The following is a 15698-nucleotide window of genomic DNA, read 5'->3' as shown; positions in this document are numbered from 1 at the left end:
CTCCTAAATGTTTAGTTATCAACATAAAGCCAAAATAGCTTTAAAGATGTTCCATAGAATCATAAAATTATTAGCATTGGAAGGGATCTTAAAGATCATCTATTTCCAACCCCTTTGCTATTTAAGCATTTTGTAAAGCTTCCTCTACACACATGGAAGAAGCCAAATCAGATGCTTTTACATGTGTCTGCCTCTGCATCACAGCCTAAGACACCATCCCAAAACGTTGTAGCATAGCCTCAGTGACCGGTCCTTATCATTCCAAATCTTTCTTGGTGACAAACACTGTCAACCAAGTGCATAATTTGAGACACAAGAAACAATCCTAAGAAAGCAAACAGTTTGAGCTCCAGAAATTAAACTTGTGCTCAAATTCTCCCACAGATACTTCTGAGAAAGCCAGAGCGATGGCATAAGTCATAAATACATACAGGAGGCTGCAAAGGAGAAGAATGTCTCACCCTTGTTTTGCTCCCTATGTAGTTTTGCTCACTTGGCCCCTCTCCTGTGTGGTGTGTAGCTGTAGATATAAAAAGCCTCAGGAAGCCCAGGTTTCCCAGTCATCATCTCTCCCACTCTTCTCATGTCCTTGGCACAGCCAAATGGAGATGGAGTTACTTACTGGGCAGACACTGGAGAGGCAGAATCCAGCAAACATCTCCTGCAATCCTTTCGGACCACTGTCTGGTGTTATAGCTTCTAGGGTATTAGATCCAAAACCATTAATTTGCTCTCTTGAATTCATACATCAGGATAACCAAATTAATTGAGGTGACAAACACAGCTTTTTCAATCATGGATGCCACAGATGCAGGGAGATAATCTGATGCATTCCTGTCTTCTGACAGGTTTTGGATGCTTCCATCTCTGTTTGCATCTACTAAGAGAAGTGAGAAAAAGTGGCAGGCTTCCACTAAAAGCTGTAGCTGTTTCGTACTCTTAATGTAGACAGTTACAGGCTGCCACCACCAAGAGAAAAATAAAATTTAAAAAAAAAAAATCGGATTTTAAATCACTTTTCTATTTTTGTCTTGGTGAAAAACTATGGCAACAGCTTACTATGGTCACACACATCCCTAAGGAACTTATCGTCACAGCACTAACAATAGGCACAATACTTTGAAAGATTGACGCTGAACTTTATAGTTTTAATTAAGTGTGGAACACTTTTCTTTGGGCCAGGAAAAGGCCCCAGAGGATTTTATGTCAGTAGGCAAGTAATGCTAATTTACTGTACCAATAATCCAACCGTTTGCAGAGAATACTTTCATACATGGGACCAGACAGGAAGGTAGCACATTATCTTAATGCACATCTTAAGAAACCAACAGGCTTAAAGCTACATCTGTGTGTTATTTATTTTCTTGCACACCTTTAATACTCACTAATGGTCCTAAGTCTACATAATGTGCAGTCAAGAAAGGAAAACACCCCATGTAAACATGCTCCATCTGAACTGGAGAGACGACCCTTTAATGTTCTCCTGTCTTCTATAGCCACACAAGAAAAAAAGGCCAAAACCGAGACTTTGTTCATGCTGCTGATTCCCCACATGTGCATTCCCTTTTGTTACTTTATTTGTGCACTCAGTTGTTCACAGATTTTAATAGGCAGGTGGCAGTACAGCCCTGCTTGACCATACCAAAGATAAAGGAGCAGGAATGTGAGGCCACAGGCAGCTGTTTCTCAAGGTGATGCTGCTGACAGGGGATATCCACACCTTTTCAAAAGGGTAATGTTATGCCGGATCTCACTTTAATCTCACAGGCCCTGTAAGTACAAGGAACTGAAATAATTATTATTATCTGATTATTGTAATTGCCCAAAAGATTTCTGCTTGTCTCCCATTTAGCACAGTATGTGAAAGTCTGACAAAGAATATGTGACTAAGGTGTGAAGCTCTGGTGCCTGCCAGCAAAAGATTCCCATCATAAACAGTAACTGGAAGAATGATAGGCTTTTGGGGGCTTTCATCAGGAAATAAAAATACAGGAACATCTGTCATCATCCTTCAACATCTGTCAAAGACCCAGAGAAGAATGGAGGAAAGCAACCCAGTTCATTTGATAAACTGTCTTTTTAACTCCACCACTCTCTCCTTCCATTCACTCCCTTAAAATATTTAAGTCTTGGCTGTAATGATTGGATTTGATGATCTTAAAGGTCTTTTCCAACCTAGTTGACTCTGTGATTGACCATGATGGAGTCCAAGGCAGACTTGGCATAAGACAGAGATGCAAATGGGCACAGTTTTTCTGAGGTCATATAGGATGTCGTATCTTTGCTGTTCAAGAAATTAATGGTTTATGCTCTGTCCCTTTCCTCTGTCTCTGCAGTAGTTAAGCTGATGTCTATCTGTAATCAATGTATCACAAAAGCCACAGCAGCCCGTCCCAAGGTGTGGGGCAGGAAGAGCATGTGTGTTTCATTCCCTGTGATGCTCCATGATGCCTCCAGTACAATAGCACTTCTCCAGCGATGCAGAGCTCAGGAAGCACCATGTCTACTGCTTTCACTAGTAGTGCTTCTTGCAGACTGTTCTGATTTTGTCATGAAAAGCAGGGATGGGAGGAGGATAGTTGATGGAAGAAAGTTTTCCCTCTGTCTCTGAACAGTATCTTTTAGTTTACACTCTTCCATGACTATTAACTCTTACTGTACTCCAGTGGACACATGGACTAGCTGTTACTTCCCCCTCTGTACTAACTTTTCAGCTTAGCACAAACTTAAAGTTTTTCAGTCACATTAGCTCACAGCAGCAATAATTCCTACCTCACAAGTACCAGTCACACCTTTCTGCTTTCTTTTCAGAGGCATAGAATTCCCCATTCAGTGAGCAGTTAGTCCTTCCTCTGTTCTCATGAGTTTCCTTCCCCATCACTGAATAATGCTGTTTTATAAACACACAGCTCCTGCTGTATCTTGAACCCCTTCTCCCACCCAACAGGGGGTGAACAGAAGGTGTACAGCAACTTCAGGTGAAAGGTCTCAAACTCATTTGACACCTTACTCCAAGCAATCTGTAATTTCCCCAGAGGTCCCCAAAGGAAGGGGCCCCAAAGAACCAGCACAGACCCATCTCCTGTCTGGGATCCAAATTATTACACACGCTCGGCCAAACCTCACCAATTACACTCTGCACACATGCATTTGCATTAACTGTGACTATTCTTTTTCTGGGTTAGTTATCTGAGTAAGTTAGTATAAAAACACTTTGTTATTTTCCATCTGACTTTAATAATACGTGAATAATAAATCATTTAAGCAAATTATTTCGTGGATGGAGTAGTAGTACACAGGATACTGCAAGTACAGCTATTAGTATACCATAAATTAATTGCTTAGGTCTTGTGTTGTATGTCTCTCTCTTTTAATTACTTGTGGTATAAGGAAGTAAAAGGTTTGTCCTTTTTTTTCATCTTCCCATATACATGTGCTATTCAATATAGTGCAACAGATCATCAAAGACAGCTATGGGAGAATTTCTTGTATTCCTTTATTCAGGCTTTTGCTTTCTGCAAATATTCCTGTGCATTAAATCTCATTCATCATCATGTTTGTGTTCAGGCTGCCATCTCCTCAGACACACAAAGTAGATCAAATCAGGGACTTCTAAAGCTAAATTCATAACTCTTGGTATCTTAAGCTAACAACCCAAACCCTCCAGGTGAAAGCAGTAATAGATTCACATCCTCTGTGGCTCACAGAAAGTGAAATAAGTGTAACACACATGACCATTAAGTTGCATTTGCAAGTAGGTGAGTCTGTTAATACAAATAATGGGGATCACCATACACTTCTTAGCAAAAACATAATGGTCTCTGAACATATTTACCAAGCTTATATTACTATTGCTCCAAGCCATACTCCCTGCTGTGGGATTAGAGAAGCTCTTTCTTAGGAGAGGGGGGGAAAAACCCACCATTTGTGTCCACTGGTGGTATTTTTCAAGGGAACTTACATGTCTTGCTGCAGCATAAGCCTTGCTACTAAGGGTGTCCAACACTCCCCCTCTGCACAGGCAAGACACAGCACCAACCAGCCAGACCAAACCTCAGGGGGCTCTGGGAACTGCACAAGTGTGATGACTGGATGCAAATCATGCATTTGCTCATGGTATGTCTCTAAATTAAAGACCAACAACAAACCCAGTAGGCAAGGTTTTTTTCTGCTTGCCTACTTTGTATGACTCCTACATTTAACACAGATATAGACAGTAGGTGATATGTCCAGATGATGTGTTGATGACATGACAATTTACCTGTAATTCTTTCAGTCTTTAGTTCAAGACTGGACTTATTTGGAAAAAAGAATACAGGTTGGTTAAAGAAATTAGCTGAGGCTAGGTGACTAGCACCTCACTGGTCAGACTGGGTGATCAAAATCCTGCCATTTAGCCTTAGAACACAATAACCTGTGAACACTATTACATGCTATCCACTCTCCCATTTATTTTAGTGACCTTTACTTTTTCTTCTTTGAAGAAATGATGCTCAGAGCCATCACACAACATTTCATCCCCCGCACTGCTTTCACATCTTTTCTGTATCATTTGTAAGGTCTTGTAACTTGGAACACTTCCATATGGCACTACTCCTGACCTGCCAGCCACACACTTTCATGGGGCATATGTAATCCAGCAACAGATGCAGATGTATGTCATCCCCATACACCAATGTCCTCTTATGCTCTTTTCCTTGCATGGTTTACTTGTGTCTCCAGACAGTAATTCAATTCTTATCTAGATAACGATGTATCACTTACAGTATTATCCTGTTGCTTTTATCACCAAGACAGGCACTGACCAAGGGTACCGATTTTAAAAAGAGAGCACCTGAGAATGAAAACCCTCTGGTCAGGTCTCAATTGGAGGCCACACAAATAGCTAGATACAGAGACTGTATTAACAGTGTGCAAGCAGTCGCAAGAGTCAGTTCCCTACCTGGCTTGTACTTCCTACTTGGATGAGAAGTGAGAAAAACTCCTGTGTCAGCCAAGAGCATGTGACTATTGATTTTCAAAGGAAATTATCCTCCCAGCTGCAGTGGTTTTGAAAAGTCTATTCTTAAACACTCTTCTCAGTTTAAATGGATGGAAATGACTAAGGCTTGGAGGCCTTCATCAGCAAGTATCTCCAGGACAGATCCACACTGAAAACCAGGAGGAAATCACTGATTGAAGGTCCTACATGAATCTGCTGAAACTGTGGGTCTGTAAAGTCTTGTTCCTTTTTGTCCCATCAGCTCATGTGAGGAAACAAAAGACGAAGTGTGCTGCTGTGCATGCGTATCTTTAAAAACACTACAGCTTTTTACTCCTGAATTTTACATTAACGTATCTGTGCTTGATAAAGTGTTTTTCACTTATCCTCAATAATGTTTTCCAGACCTGAACACAGCACCATCCGGACCCATATCTCACATAAACTAGTAGTGTGAAATACTGCTACTGTAAATCAGGAACATTAAAGTAGAACAGGAAGCTTTGGCAGGCAAATATGTTACATTTTGACTCTTTGCTCTACAAGAATTTCCTCTCTTTCCTCTGTCCCTACCTTGAAGATGTACTACTTGAATTATTTTACCCACTAAGGAAACACATCTGACCCTGACATTGAAAAAAAAAATCCATGTCGTATCAGCAAAATCTTTAAGAAGAAGAAATAAAGAATAACATGTAACTTTGAAAACAATTATGAAACCCAGAATATTTTGTACAATAACTCTAAATTATTTTGTATCATAATTTCTTATACTAACATATGCATCACATTTTGCACCACAATATGAAAATGTAAATTCCATATCCATTTACAAATGGATCTGAAAACTGAGGCAAACAATGGGTAAAATTCTCAGTTCTTTCCAGCAATTAACTCTCACTACCTGTGAACACTCATAAAACATGTATTTGATAGATACGAATTGGGTATACCTAAACTGTACTAAAAGGTGATGTGCAAATAAAAATGAAGTTCAAATTCTGTCGGTGTAAAAGCGTATTATACAAATACTTCATAAAAGCAATTGGAAGAGCATGCATGCAGAAATGGAACAGATACAACCCCACAGAGGGGCTGCAAGGAACTGTAATGAATAGTTGAAAGCTGTTGTATTTTAAGAACAGCCTTCAAAATGTGTTTAAAGCCCTTCCCCACAAATAATCTAACAAATAAGCTGGTGAAAAGTGTAAGAGCTTTTTGCTTCCCTTGTGCTCTAGTTGTATGTACAGAAAAAAACCTGTAGTCACAGTTATGTTGCCTATGACTTTAGAATAATACAGATAGATGCTGCACAGGACTGCAGTTTTCAGGAGCTATGGCTGTATATGAATAGGAGCTATGGCTGTATATAAATAAAAGATTGAAATAGCCTGTGGAACACAAGAAAACAGTAGTCCAAATTACATTCTTTTAAATTAGGCAATTATGTACCAGGGGTCCAATTTCTAAATTGTTTTTTGTTGGATTTTTTTTTTATTAAATATAACAGGAGTTAAGCAATTTAATACCTTTTAAGTTTGAGCTATGGCATGAAAGAATGAAACCTGTTCACCTTGAAAAAGAGCTGATTCCTACTATTCCTTCATTCTAATGGGCTGCTGTATTCAATCCCTGCTCAGGTAGAGTCCCTTTTTAAATCACAGACAGCTCTGTCTGTGGAAAAAAACTGCAGGACAAGGGCCAATATTTGAACTGGAATTTGTTAATGTTAGTGTAGCTGGCCAAAACCCGGCAAGAACTGTAGCTTTTTAGTAAATATCCAGGTATTTCCCCTTGAGTCCCACATAAAGTTTATCTATAAACAGCTTCTGAGGAGCATGGTGAAGAGGAAGTATAGGCGGGTCTTTACAGTGCACTGTCAAGACAAAGGTGATAGGTGTGTGACACTCCGGTTCCACCTTCTTACAGTAAGAAAGTAGAAGTGCAAAAACCAGCTATGATTATTTGACGAAGTCACTCTGGGAAAAAAGAAGAGGGAAGAAACAAAGTCCTCACAATGAAGTAACACTATTGAAACAAGACAGTTGACCTATGCATTATCACACTGATTAAGGACACATTTTCTTAAGTGCTCAGCAGTAAGCAGTTCCCATTGGGAACACAGGTGCTGCTGAGAACTCTGGAAAATACTAAAACATCTCTGAGTGCCAAAATGTAAGACAGCCTCTCTATTTGAACTTGGGTGCCTAAAAACAGATATTGCTGATACAGAATTTTTAAGAGTGGTCAACCCATAACTGCATTAATGAACAAATGAATCCGTAGGAGCATTGCTAAAAGCCACTAAATCTTTAAAATAAAACCATAAAAAATAGTTATGTGAAAACCCAAACTAGATACAAGAATCATAGAATAGTTAGGATTGGAAAGGACCTCAAGATCATCCAGTTCCAACCCCCCTGCCATGGGCAGGGACACCTCACACTAAACCATATCACCCAAGGCTTCATCCAACCTGGTCTTGAACATTGTCAGGGATGGAGCATTCACTACCTCCCTGGGTAACCCATTCCAGTACCTCACCACCCTTACAGTAAAGAATTTCTTCCTTATATCCAGTCTAAACCCCTGCTGTTTAAGTTTCAACCCATTACCCCTTGTCCTATCACTACAGTCCCTAATGAAGAGTCCCTCCCCAGCATCCCTGTAGGCCCCCTTCAGATACTGGAAGGCTGCTCTGAGGTCTCCACGCAGCCTTCTCTTCTCCAGGCTGAACAGCTCCAACTTTCTCAGCCTGTCATAAAACTCCTGAAAAAAAATGGTTAAAAACAAAGCAGCAGTAAAATTTCCAAACAAGACACGTAGTCTTGAGAAAATTTATTTTGCCAGATTCAGAGGAACAGTTCTTGATTAACACAAAAATAAATTATCCAGCTTGACTTTGTGTCCCAACATGTAACTTCAGTATGCCCACCTAAGCCGTAAAAGCAGACTGGTGCTGTACTTGTCCAAAAACTTTGCATTAAGCCAACTAGCCAGATTAATGGAAATTCATAGAGGTAGACAATTTTTTCCTTCTAATTACACTGGTGCAATCATACGGAATTCTTCACTTTTGTGCTATCACAAGCTTTATCCCCTTTAAATCAGTCATATATTAAAGAATAAGAACTGTGAGAAAAGATTATTCATTCCAACATGTTTAAACCCAAAGAACTTCATCTGCTCACCATCTGAACTTGCACAACTCATGGTAGGATCTAAACTGTTAAGAAATCAAAGCAGAAGTCTTCCTCTCTCATGAACAGGCAAGTCTCAAAACAATCAAGACGTAGAAATGAAATGCATGAGCTATTTTGACTAGCATACAAACTTAGATTACAATGATAAAGCTGATATTAATCAACTTAATTTACTTGTTAAGTGCTCTGTCCTACACAAGAGGTACTGCTCTGCACTAGCTTCTGCAGGAAGAATGAAGGAACACAGTCTTTGTTATTAATCCTCTAAAAAGAAGATTAATTTATTTCTGTAGTCTGTAATAAAGCTTTTGAGTCTACATTTTTAGCCAGTCCAGTAACATGCTTGGACAAAAGTCTTGTTTCATGCCAGGAAAATCCATGTTCTGAATTTTCATTGAAGAAATCTGGCTATATTTCAGCAAAAGCCTATCATTTATTATCCCAACAATAACCTTGAAAATTAAATCCAGACTGATATATGGGAGCTATCGATAGTTAATTTTCTTTGCTGTACAGTTATTTACAAGTATCACATTTAGAGCTATGAAACACTTTGAATATGGGTCTTCGTATATCTTAAAAATATACAGAATCCTTATGGCAAATGACACCCAAGTACACATATATCCTTTGATTCCATCAGCAAGTGCTAATAATAGAAACCTTAAGAGAAATTGTTTTCAATAATTGGAGTCTAGCTTGAGATAAACTCCTTGTATTAAAGCAAACCACTCACTTGAAATGGGTTTTTGAAATTGATCTTATTTTAGAAAGGTTCAATTTAATCCAGTTCCATTTTTCTAACCAACTGGCACAGTTTGCTTTCCAGTTCAAACCTGACAGTATGGTATGCCGTATAGAGTATATCTCAATATACTCTAGATTGCATCCTTGGGAACATTGTACTGCTTTCAGTAGCAAAATACCATGAAACTCTCACTTCCTAAATAAAGAACACCATGGTTTAAAATTACACTGATTATTAAAGTAAGGTTACATTCCTGTTGCTAAATTGAGTTGTAATTATAAAGCAGAATTAATAACTAGATTTAATGAAAATCCCATTATGATGTAGTTTAGCAAATCAAAGCTGAAACTGCTTTAAGTAAAATGACAGTCACAATATAAAGGCAGTACTACATTTGAGCCAATTTCCTCAGCTTTTGGGATGCCTCAACAGAAAAGTTAACTTCAAAATGACATTGCCTCTCCCCTCAGTAGCAAGAACAAGCCTAGAGAGAGCAGGGTGATAAGAGAAGTTCCTTTCTGTTGGGAGGGCTGCCTCCAACTTTGGTGGAGCTCACCAAGAAACTGCATTCATGCTGGTGAGGCAGAACCAGGCCCTCTAATTTCAGGTCATCAACCCCAGTTAGTCCAGAGAGAATAACACTCAAAGAGAATAACTCTTGGGAAAAGAGGAAAGTTATTCCAAAATATAAATGTTTTAATTCCAGTTGGCTTTTCTTCTTCTAATCCATGTGCCATATAATAAACAAAATTTGATTTTTGGGTTTTTTTACCTACTGGGATCAAAATCTACGAAGAACTGAGTTGGGCAAAAGGTGAAACAAAAGGAGTGTCTAATTTACTCCAAATTACACTTATTAGGAATATAGTAATCTCAGAATACAAATGTAGTTAAACAGACTCAAAAGGAAAAGCTTTACTTTTAGTATAAAACACTGATGAAAGCTTGAAACAATCTCTCTTCTTCCCCATTTAGCCTAATCCTGCACAAGAACTGCAAGACAAGTTATACATCAAGGATTTTTGAAACTTCAATGGAAAATTTCTCAACCACAAGACAAGAGCTGGAAGGCAAATGGTTCTTTGTAAAATTATAGAGCTACCTCAAGCATATGCAAGCAGGTTTAATGTTGACTGCGCTGCTGAGGTATACTAATGTAATATAGATGGTGCATGGAGAGGAGAAAATTACTTCACATTCAGCTGAAGAATAAATATACACAATCATCTTCAAAAATCAATGCATTGCTCCAACATCTGAGATCGAGCTGAAGGTAGATTTCTAATCACAAGCAGGATTTTCTGCTAATGAGGTGCAAACTAATGTATGCCAATAGTCAAATGTTTCAGCTCTGGTGTCTTGTGCTCTGATGAGTAAGAACCTTGTACTACTCATGTTCGCAATAATTTCAGCTCTCTCAGTAAGAGAGATTCTCTGAATAATGTATGCTGTGCAAAAGAAGTGAACAAAGTTTAAATAAAAAAGGCAATGGGAAGGGAAAAGAAACAGGACTATCTCCAAACTCATAAATCAGATCAATTTTGCTAACTTACAACAGAGTCTATCTGCTTGAGCAACCCATTTCATATCCACTCATGATTTAGAATAAAAATACTAATGTCCTGGGTTCATTTGAAGAAAACAAAAATTGTGTAAGATAACCATTAGAAGATAGATAAAAACTGAACATACAAAATCATTACAGTTTCAAAAGTACATGCGTGAATATTTGGATAACTGTTTTTATCCAATTAAAAAAAAAAAAAAAAAAAACAAGTTTTTCCACTGTTGTAGTGAATTACCTGCTAATATGCCACCCACAATCACCTGAAATACTCTGTTTACTGTCCTTAACACATGTAAGGGGCCAGGCCCTGAATCTTCACAAGTAACCTCTGCAGCAAATGGGAAGAGAAATAGAGGTAACCGGTCATGTCTCAGAGCTTTATGCTTGAACTCACATGAATATTCATTGCAACCCAACAGCTCTAAGGCTTTTGTACTGTATATCTGGGGACGTGTGCACTGAGTAATTTCTACACAAATGGCAAAATCTAAAGCTGCTGTTTCACAGTGGTTCAGCAAAGAGTTATCATTTTATATTGCCATGAAATGACTTAATTCAGAGCTGATGGTGGGGGTTCTTTAATTAGGTTAGAAAATCTCACACATCTGTCCTTTAGAAGCCTCTGTCAAGCCAGCAAATTCAATCACACGGAAGTCAGTGTCCTCCAGCTATCAGACAATTGATTTTTGCAGGATTCTGCTCATATTTAGCTTAAGGGACATGCAATATGTGCATTCAGTTGTCAGTTAGTCTGCCTAGATTTCATTAGGAGATCTGTTGTTTAAAAAATACTCTTCAGTATTAAAATGCTTCAAAAAAGAAGCAGCAGTTGGATTACTGGCACAAGACTGCAAAATGTGAAATAAATATAAACTTGAACTAATGCAAACATACACATTGGTTTAAGTGGGAAGTACAGACAAATAAACCTATTTAATATAGACATACAGACTTATAGGAGCATGCAAACAGATAAATGTAAACATTTACTTTCTTCCTCTATCTTTGCCTCCCCCCATACTGTAAAGATTCATCATCTCTGAGTCATTAAACTCTTTGGAACGGAAACTGGATTCAGTTAAAAAAAAAAAAATAGGTTATGAATCACTATTTCTATAAATGATAGAAACATTGAGGGACAGGTTTTCCTCAGTTAAAACAATGCAAGGTAAATACAACTTAAAGTGGCTGTAATGAGAGAGAAGAATCTGCTGTGAATAGTACAAATAAGTAAAGTTTTGGGCAAACTCTTTTTGAATCTATGGTGTTAGACTTACACAGAGAAGTTGTTCAATTTTAGACAATTTTGATTTATACAAGACAGAATTAATCCATCGATGTTCAAACAGAAATACTCTGCAATGCCCTTAATCCAGAAAGTAACAATAGCCTCAGAAATTATCTGGCAGAACTGGATGTGTAGGCAGAATCTAAAATAATTGACTTCACCTAAAATTACTGATTTCAGTATGTAAAAATTTTAGTCCTTTCCTCTTCACAAAAATGAAAGTTTAAAAAAGCTACCATGTCATTTGTCTTCATGGAATATATAATCAGTGCCTGCAAAAGTTGACATGCATTGTGATATTTTCTCAATGAACTACAGCTGCATAGATCTTATTCCTTCCAGTTTTAAAGCACCTTTTGAAATGTGTTCTCCTTATGGAGTTTGATATTGATTTTCACGCTAAACACAACTAATACATTGCTTAATATAGAATTCACACTTAACAGGACATCAATCTTTCCTGCATAAAATGAATGAAGCCATTTTGGCAGCTCAGAAGCTTTTCATGTTAAAAAAGGTGGCAAGGTCATCCTGAAACTTGGAGTACCAAAGACTCATATAAATAAATTTACCAATCATTCAACAAATTCTATATGAGAAATGCACAGTACATTGTAGTTTACATATTAAAAAGTGACACAGAGATGGCTGTGATAATGTGAAGAGAAACACAGAACTTAATTTAAAGGCATGATGAACACTAAGACTTCCTTCAGTATGTTTCTATTTTACACTCACGCAGCTTAGGGTATCTCACGCAGCTGCTTAGGGTATCTGCTTCCAGAGGCCATTCACTCTTGAGTGAAGAGGAGGAATTCAGAAACTTAAAAGACCATAGAAGAAAACCTATAAAGTCCTAAAATACGAACATCAAAGTAGCAATACTACTATGGTTTCAGCTTTGCCACACTATGTCCCACTGTCTTACATAATAACAAGAATTCCTTTTCCTAAGCTAGACCTACATGAAGATAAATAGAAACCATGTTTTGCCACTACTGGAGATCAAGTGGTATCCAGCACATGTTTAAGCACTGCTAAGGACCCTGAGGTGATTCAAATATAGTAAGTTCAGCTAATTATACTTTGTTTCTTAAAAAAAACCATGAAGAAAAAGTAAAAGTTGCCTCATTTGGTAAAGCCATTTCTTTTTCTGATTTCCTTTCTGGTGTATGTGCATCTCTGTGTGTGCAGGTGAGTGTGTATAAAATATATAGTAGGAAGAGAATATTTGTTCCAGTTGAGGTGGTCTGTGAAATCAAGTAAATCAGATACTAATGTGATTTGGCACCAATGTATGGATGCATAGAGACATATCCACAGGATGTATGCATTACGAAATGATAAGAGACATTTACAACCTAGAATATAAGAGCAGGGCTGCCTCAAGTGACATCACCAGATCAACTGCAGCGTCAAACAACTCAGATATATTATCCTGCACACCACTGCTTCCCTGTCTTCTTTCTAGCCATTAGAAAAGCATTTGTGAGCACAAGTATTATATTTTCAAATACATGCAAGGCACACCATACGCAAAAGCAACGAAGAGGAACTGGGGGTGTACGGACTGATCGAGACATTCATAATTTTTCTTTACAACAAAAATTCATCTCCATAGAAACTGAAGCAAGAAACTACAGTAATAACACTAAAGTAAATGTCACATCAGGTTAGTCAGCAGAAGGCAGGAGAGGGGACTTTGCTCCACTTAGAAACTAGCACAAATTGCTGCCCCTTTTGCTCTTCTGCACAAGGTATCTATACTGAAGACAGACTTACTGATGGTTTTGCAATACAAGATAATAATGTGATTTCCACTGCAATTTACCCATAAGGTGGTCAGATAAATGGCATGTTTACTTACAGGCATTTGTTACAGCAAAGCTGTTAGCTGTTTCAATGTTGTCTACATGAGGAACCAAATTAAAAGGTGCTTCAGATGCATTGGGGCTGGTGTTATGGAGAAAAATTGCTAATCGAAAAGCAGTATATTCCTGATCTGTGTTCCTGATGAAAAGACCACCTACAAAAAACAGGAAAAAAAAGGCAAAAAGCAAAAGAAAGAGTGAATTATTTGCAAGCTACTTACTATCTTGTAGCACCAAGAAACTGTCTCTCCCAAAGCTACACAGTAAGGCTAGTCCTATGACTTTAATAGATAAGGAACTAAACATATTCATAATCACAACCACTGCCTTTAAATCACTGTCCTCAATCGATTTTAACCTCCCTGATGCATTCATGCTTCTCTTCTGACTTCTCAGTTTCCAGCCTTTCATACATAAATACCCAGATTTGTCATGATTACAGTGACCTTTTAAAGTGTTTAGCCTTCATCTCCCTGATACGGAACACACTGGTAAATCAGCTACTCAACAGCCTCTTACATTAAGTGGAAGGCTGATTAAGGGGAACGATGCTTTTTGGATTACAAAAAAGAAAAAGAAAATACAGACTCAGTGTAGAATAATCTGCACTGAACAGGAATATAATGAACTTTGCTCCTCTGCAGCCATGTGCAGGCAGGGAGCAGCTCAGCCTTGTTAGCAGCATCTTTACAAGTCCACGAGAAATGATGCAGTGATGGAGCTGAGCTGGAAAGAATTCAGCTAGCTGCGTCCCATCCGAAACACGTCTGAAAGGAGGGGAGAACGGGGTGAGGATGGGGCACTGAGCGACAAGGACAGACCTACAAAACCCTAAACTTTCCAGCTAGAAGGGAAAGAAGGGCAGCGCTGGCTTTTACCCCCAGACCTGCCAGCTACCGCATCCTCCCGGTGCCTGTAACTCCACATCCCTCTTGAGCCAGTGAAAGGTGGGTGGCTCGGAGAAAGGAGGAAAAGGGGTTGTTTAGGCAGTCAAGGAGCATCATCCCCGAGCCCCTTCCTCTCCTACCAAGCCTGCTCACCCCGGAGCTCGAGCGAGTTCTGCGAAAGAGAAGCATCCTCCCTTCCACACGCGAACGCACACACGTACTGGTATACACACACACACACACACAGATGTACACACACACAGTAGCACACGTACACCGATACACGCGGATTTCTTTGTGAAGGCAGGGAAATGGGATGGTGTTGGAGGAGAAATCTTTAAACTGCCTTGAGAGCCTCCTTCCCAACTCACTTTGCAAAGGATTGAACCCCTGGACACACAGCCCAATGCAGCGCTTACCTATTTGCACACTGCTAGGAAAAGCTCCCATTGCTAGTCCCCAAAAGCCAGAAAACAACAAGACAAGCTGTCTGCAAATTATCCTCATCTTCTCTTTTGCCTCTCTGTCTCGCCTTCTCCCGCTCGCTCGCTAGATGCTGCTCAGAGAGGCATTGAGGACGAGGTGGCTACAAACAAAATCAAGAATTAAAAAAAAAAAAAGAGGAAGGGGGGAATAAAAAGAGAGGTTTCCTCCCTTCTTTCCCTCTTTTTCTCTTTTTTTAGTGTGCTGTTGTGTTTTAGTATCTGTTCGCGATTCTCTCTCGCTGCCGCTCCGCCTCTCTCCGGCCGCCGCTGCCGTTTCAGCAAGCCATGCCGCCGCGCAGGATTTTTCCCGCAGTCTCCATCGCCGGGGAGCGGTTTCTGTCCGGCTGCAAGCCTTGCACATGCAGAAGATGGTGGTGAGTTTGGCGGCGGGGGGGAGCGGCTAGTGGCGGCGCGGCGGGCGGACATGCGCCGTGAGACACCCCCCCCGCCGCCGCCGCCGCCGCCCGCACCGCCGCGGGCGCGGAGCCGCTAAGCGCGACCCGTTCTGCGCCACCCTGCGGAGCTGCCCGCGGGTTCTGCGGGCACTACAGCCACCGCGCAGTGCGACGCGGGTTGTGCTGCTTTGGGGCTTTATCAGTAGTAGTATTATTGTTTTCCCCCGTTTCTGCCGCTCGCACATCTGCGTGCGCGCAGCGGCGCGGAAATAT

General features: G+C 39.7%; 1 protein-coding gene across 3 annotated transcripts in view; it reads right to left on the bottom strand.

Annotated features, from left to right (window-relative positions):
• Positions 1–15131, bottom strand: part of GRIA4 (glutamate ionotropic receptor AMPA type subunit 4) — a 222676-nt gene extending 207545 nt beyond the window's left edge. For all 3 annotated transcript variants that reach the window (XM_005149727.3, XM_005149726.3, XM_005149728.3), the window contains exons 1-2: positions 14965–15131; positions 13655–13813 (exon numbers count right to left, since the gene is read on the bottom strand). In XM_005149727.3, coding sequence (XP_005149784.1) covers positions 13655–13813; positions 14965–15052 — 247 coding nt within the window. In that variant the 5' untranslated portion in view covers positions 15053–15131. The remainder of the gene's footprint in view (positions 1–13654; positions 13814–14964) is intronic.
• Between the last annotated feature and the right edge of the window lie 567 nt (positions 15132–15698).

Source organism: Melopsittacus undulatus, chromosome 2 (assembly GCF_012275295.1).
Source record: "Melopsittacus undulatus isolate bMelUnd1 chromosome 2, bMelUnd1.mat.Z, whole genome shotgun sequence".
Lineage (NCBI taxonomy): Eukaryota > Metazoa > Chordata > Aves > Psittaciformes > Psittaculidae > Melopsittacus > Melopsittacus undulatus.
Note: the sequence above shows the minus strand (reverse complement) of the source record. Positions and strands in the feature narration are given on the sequence as shown.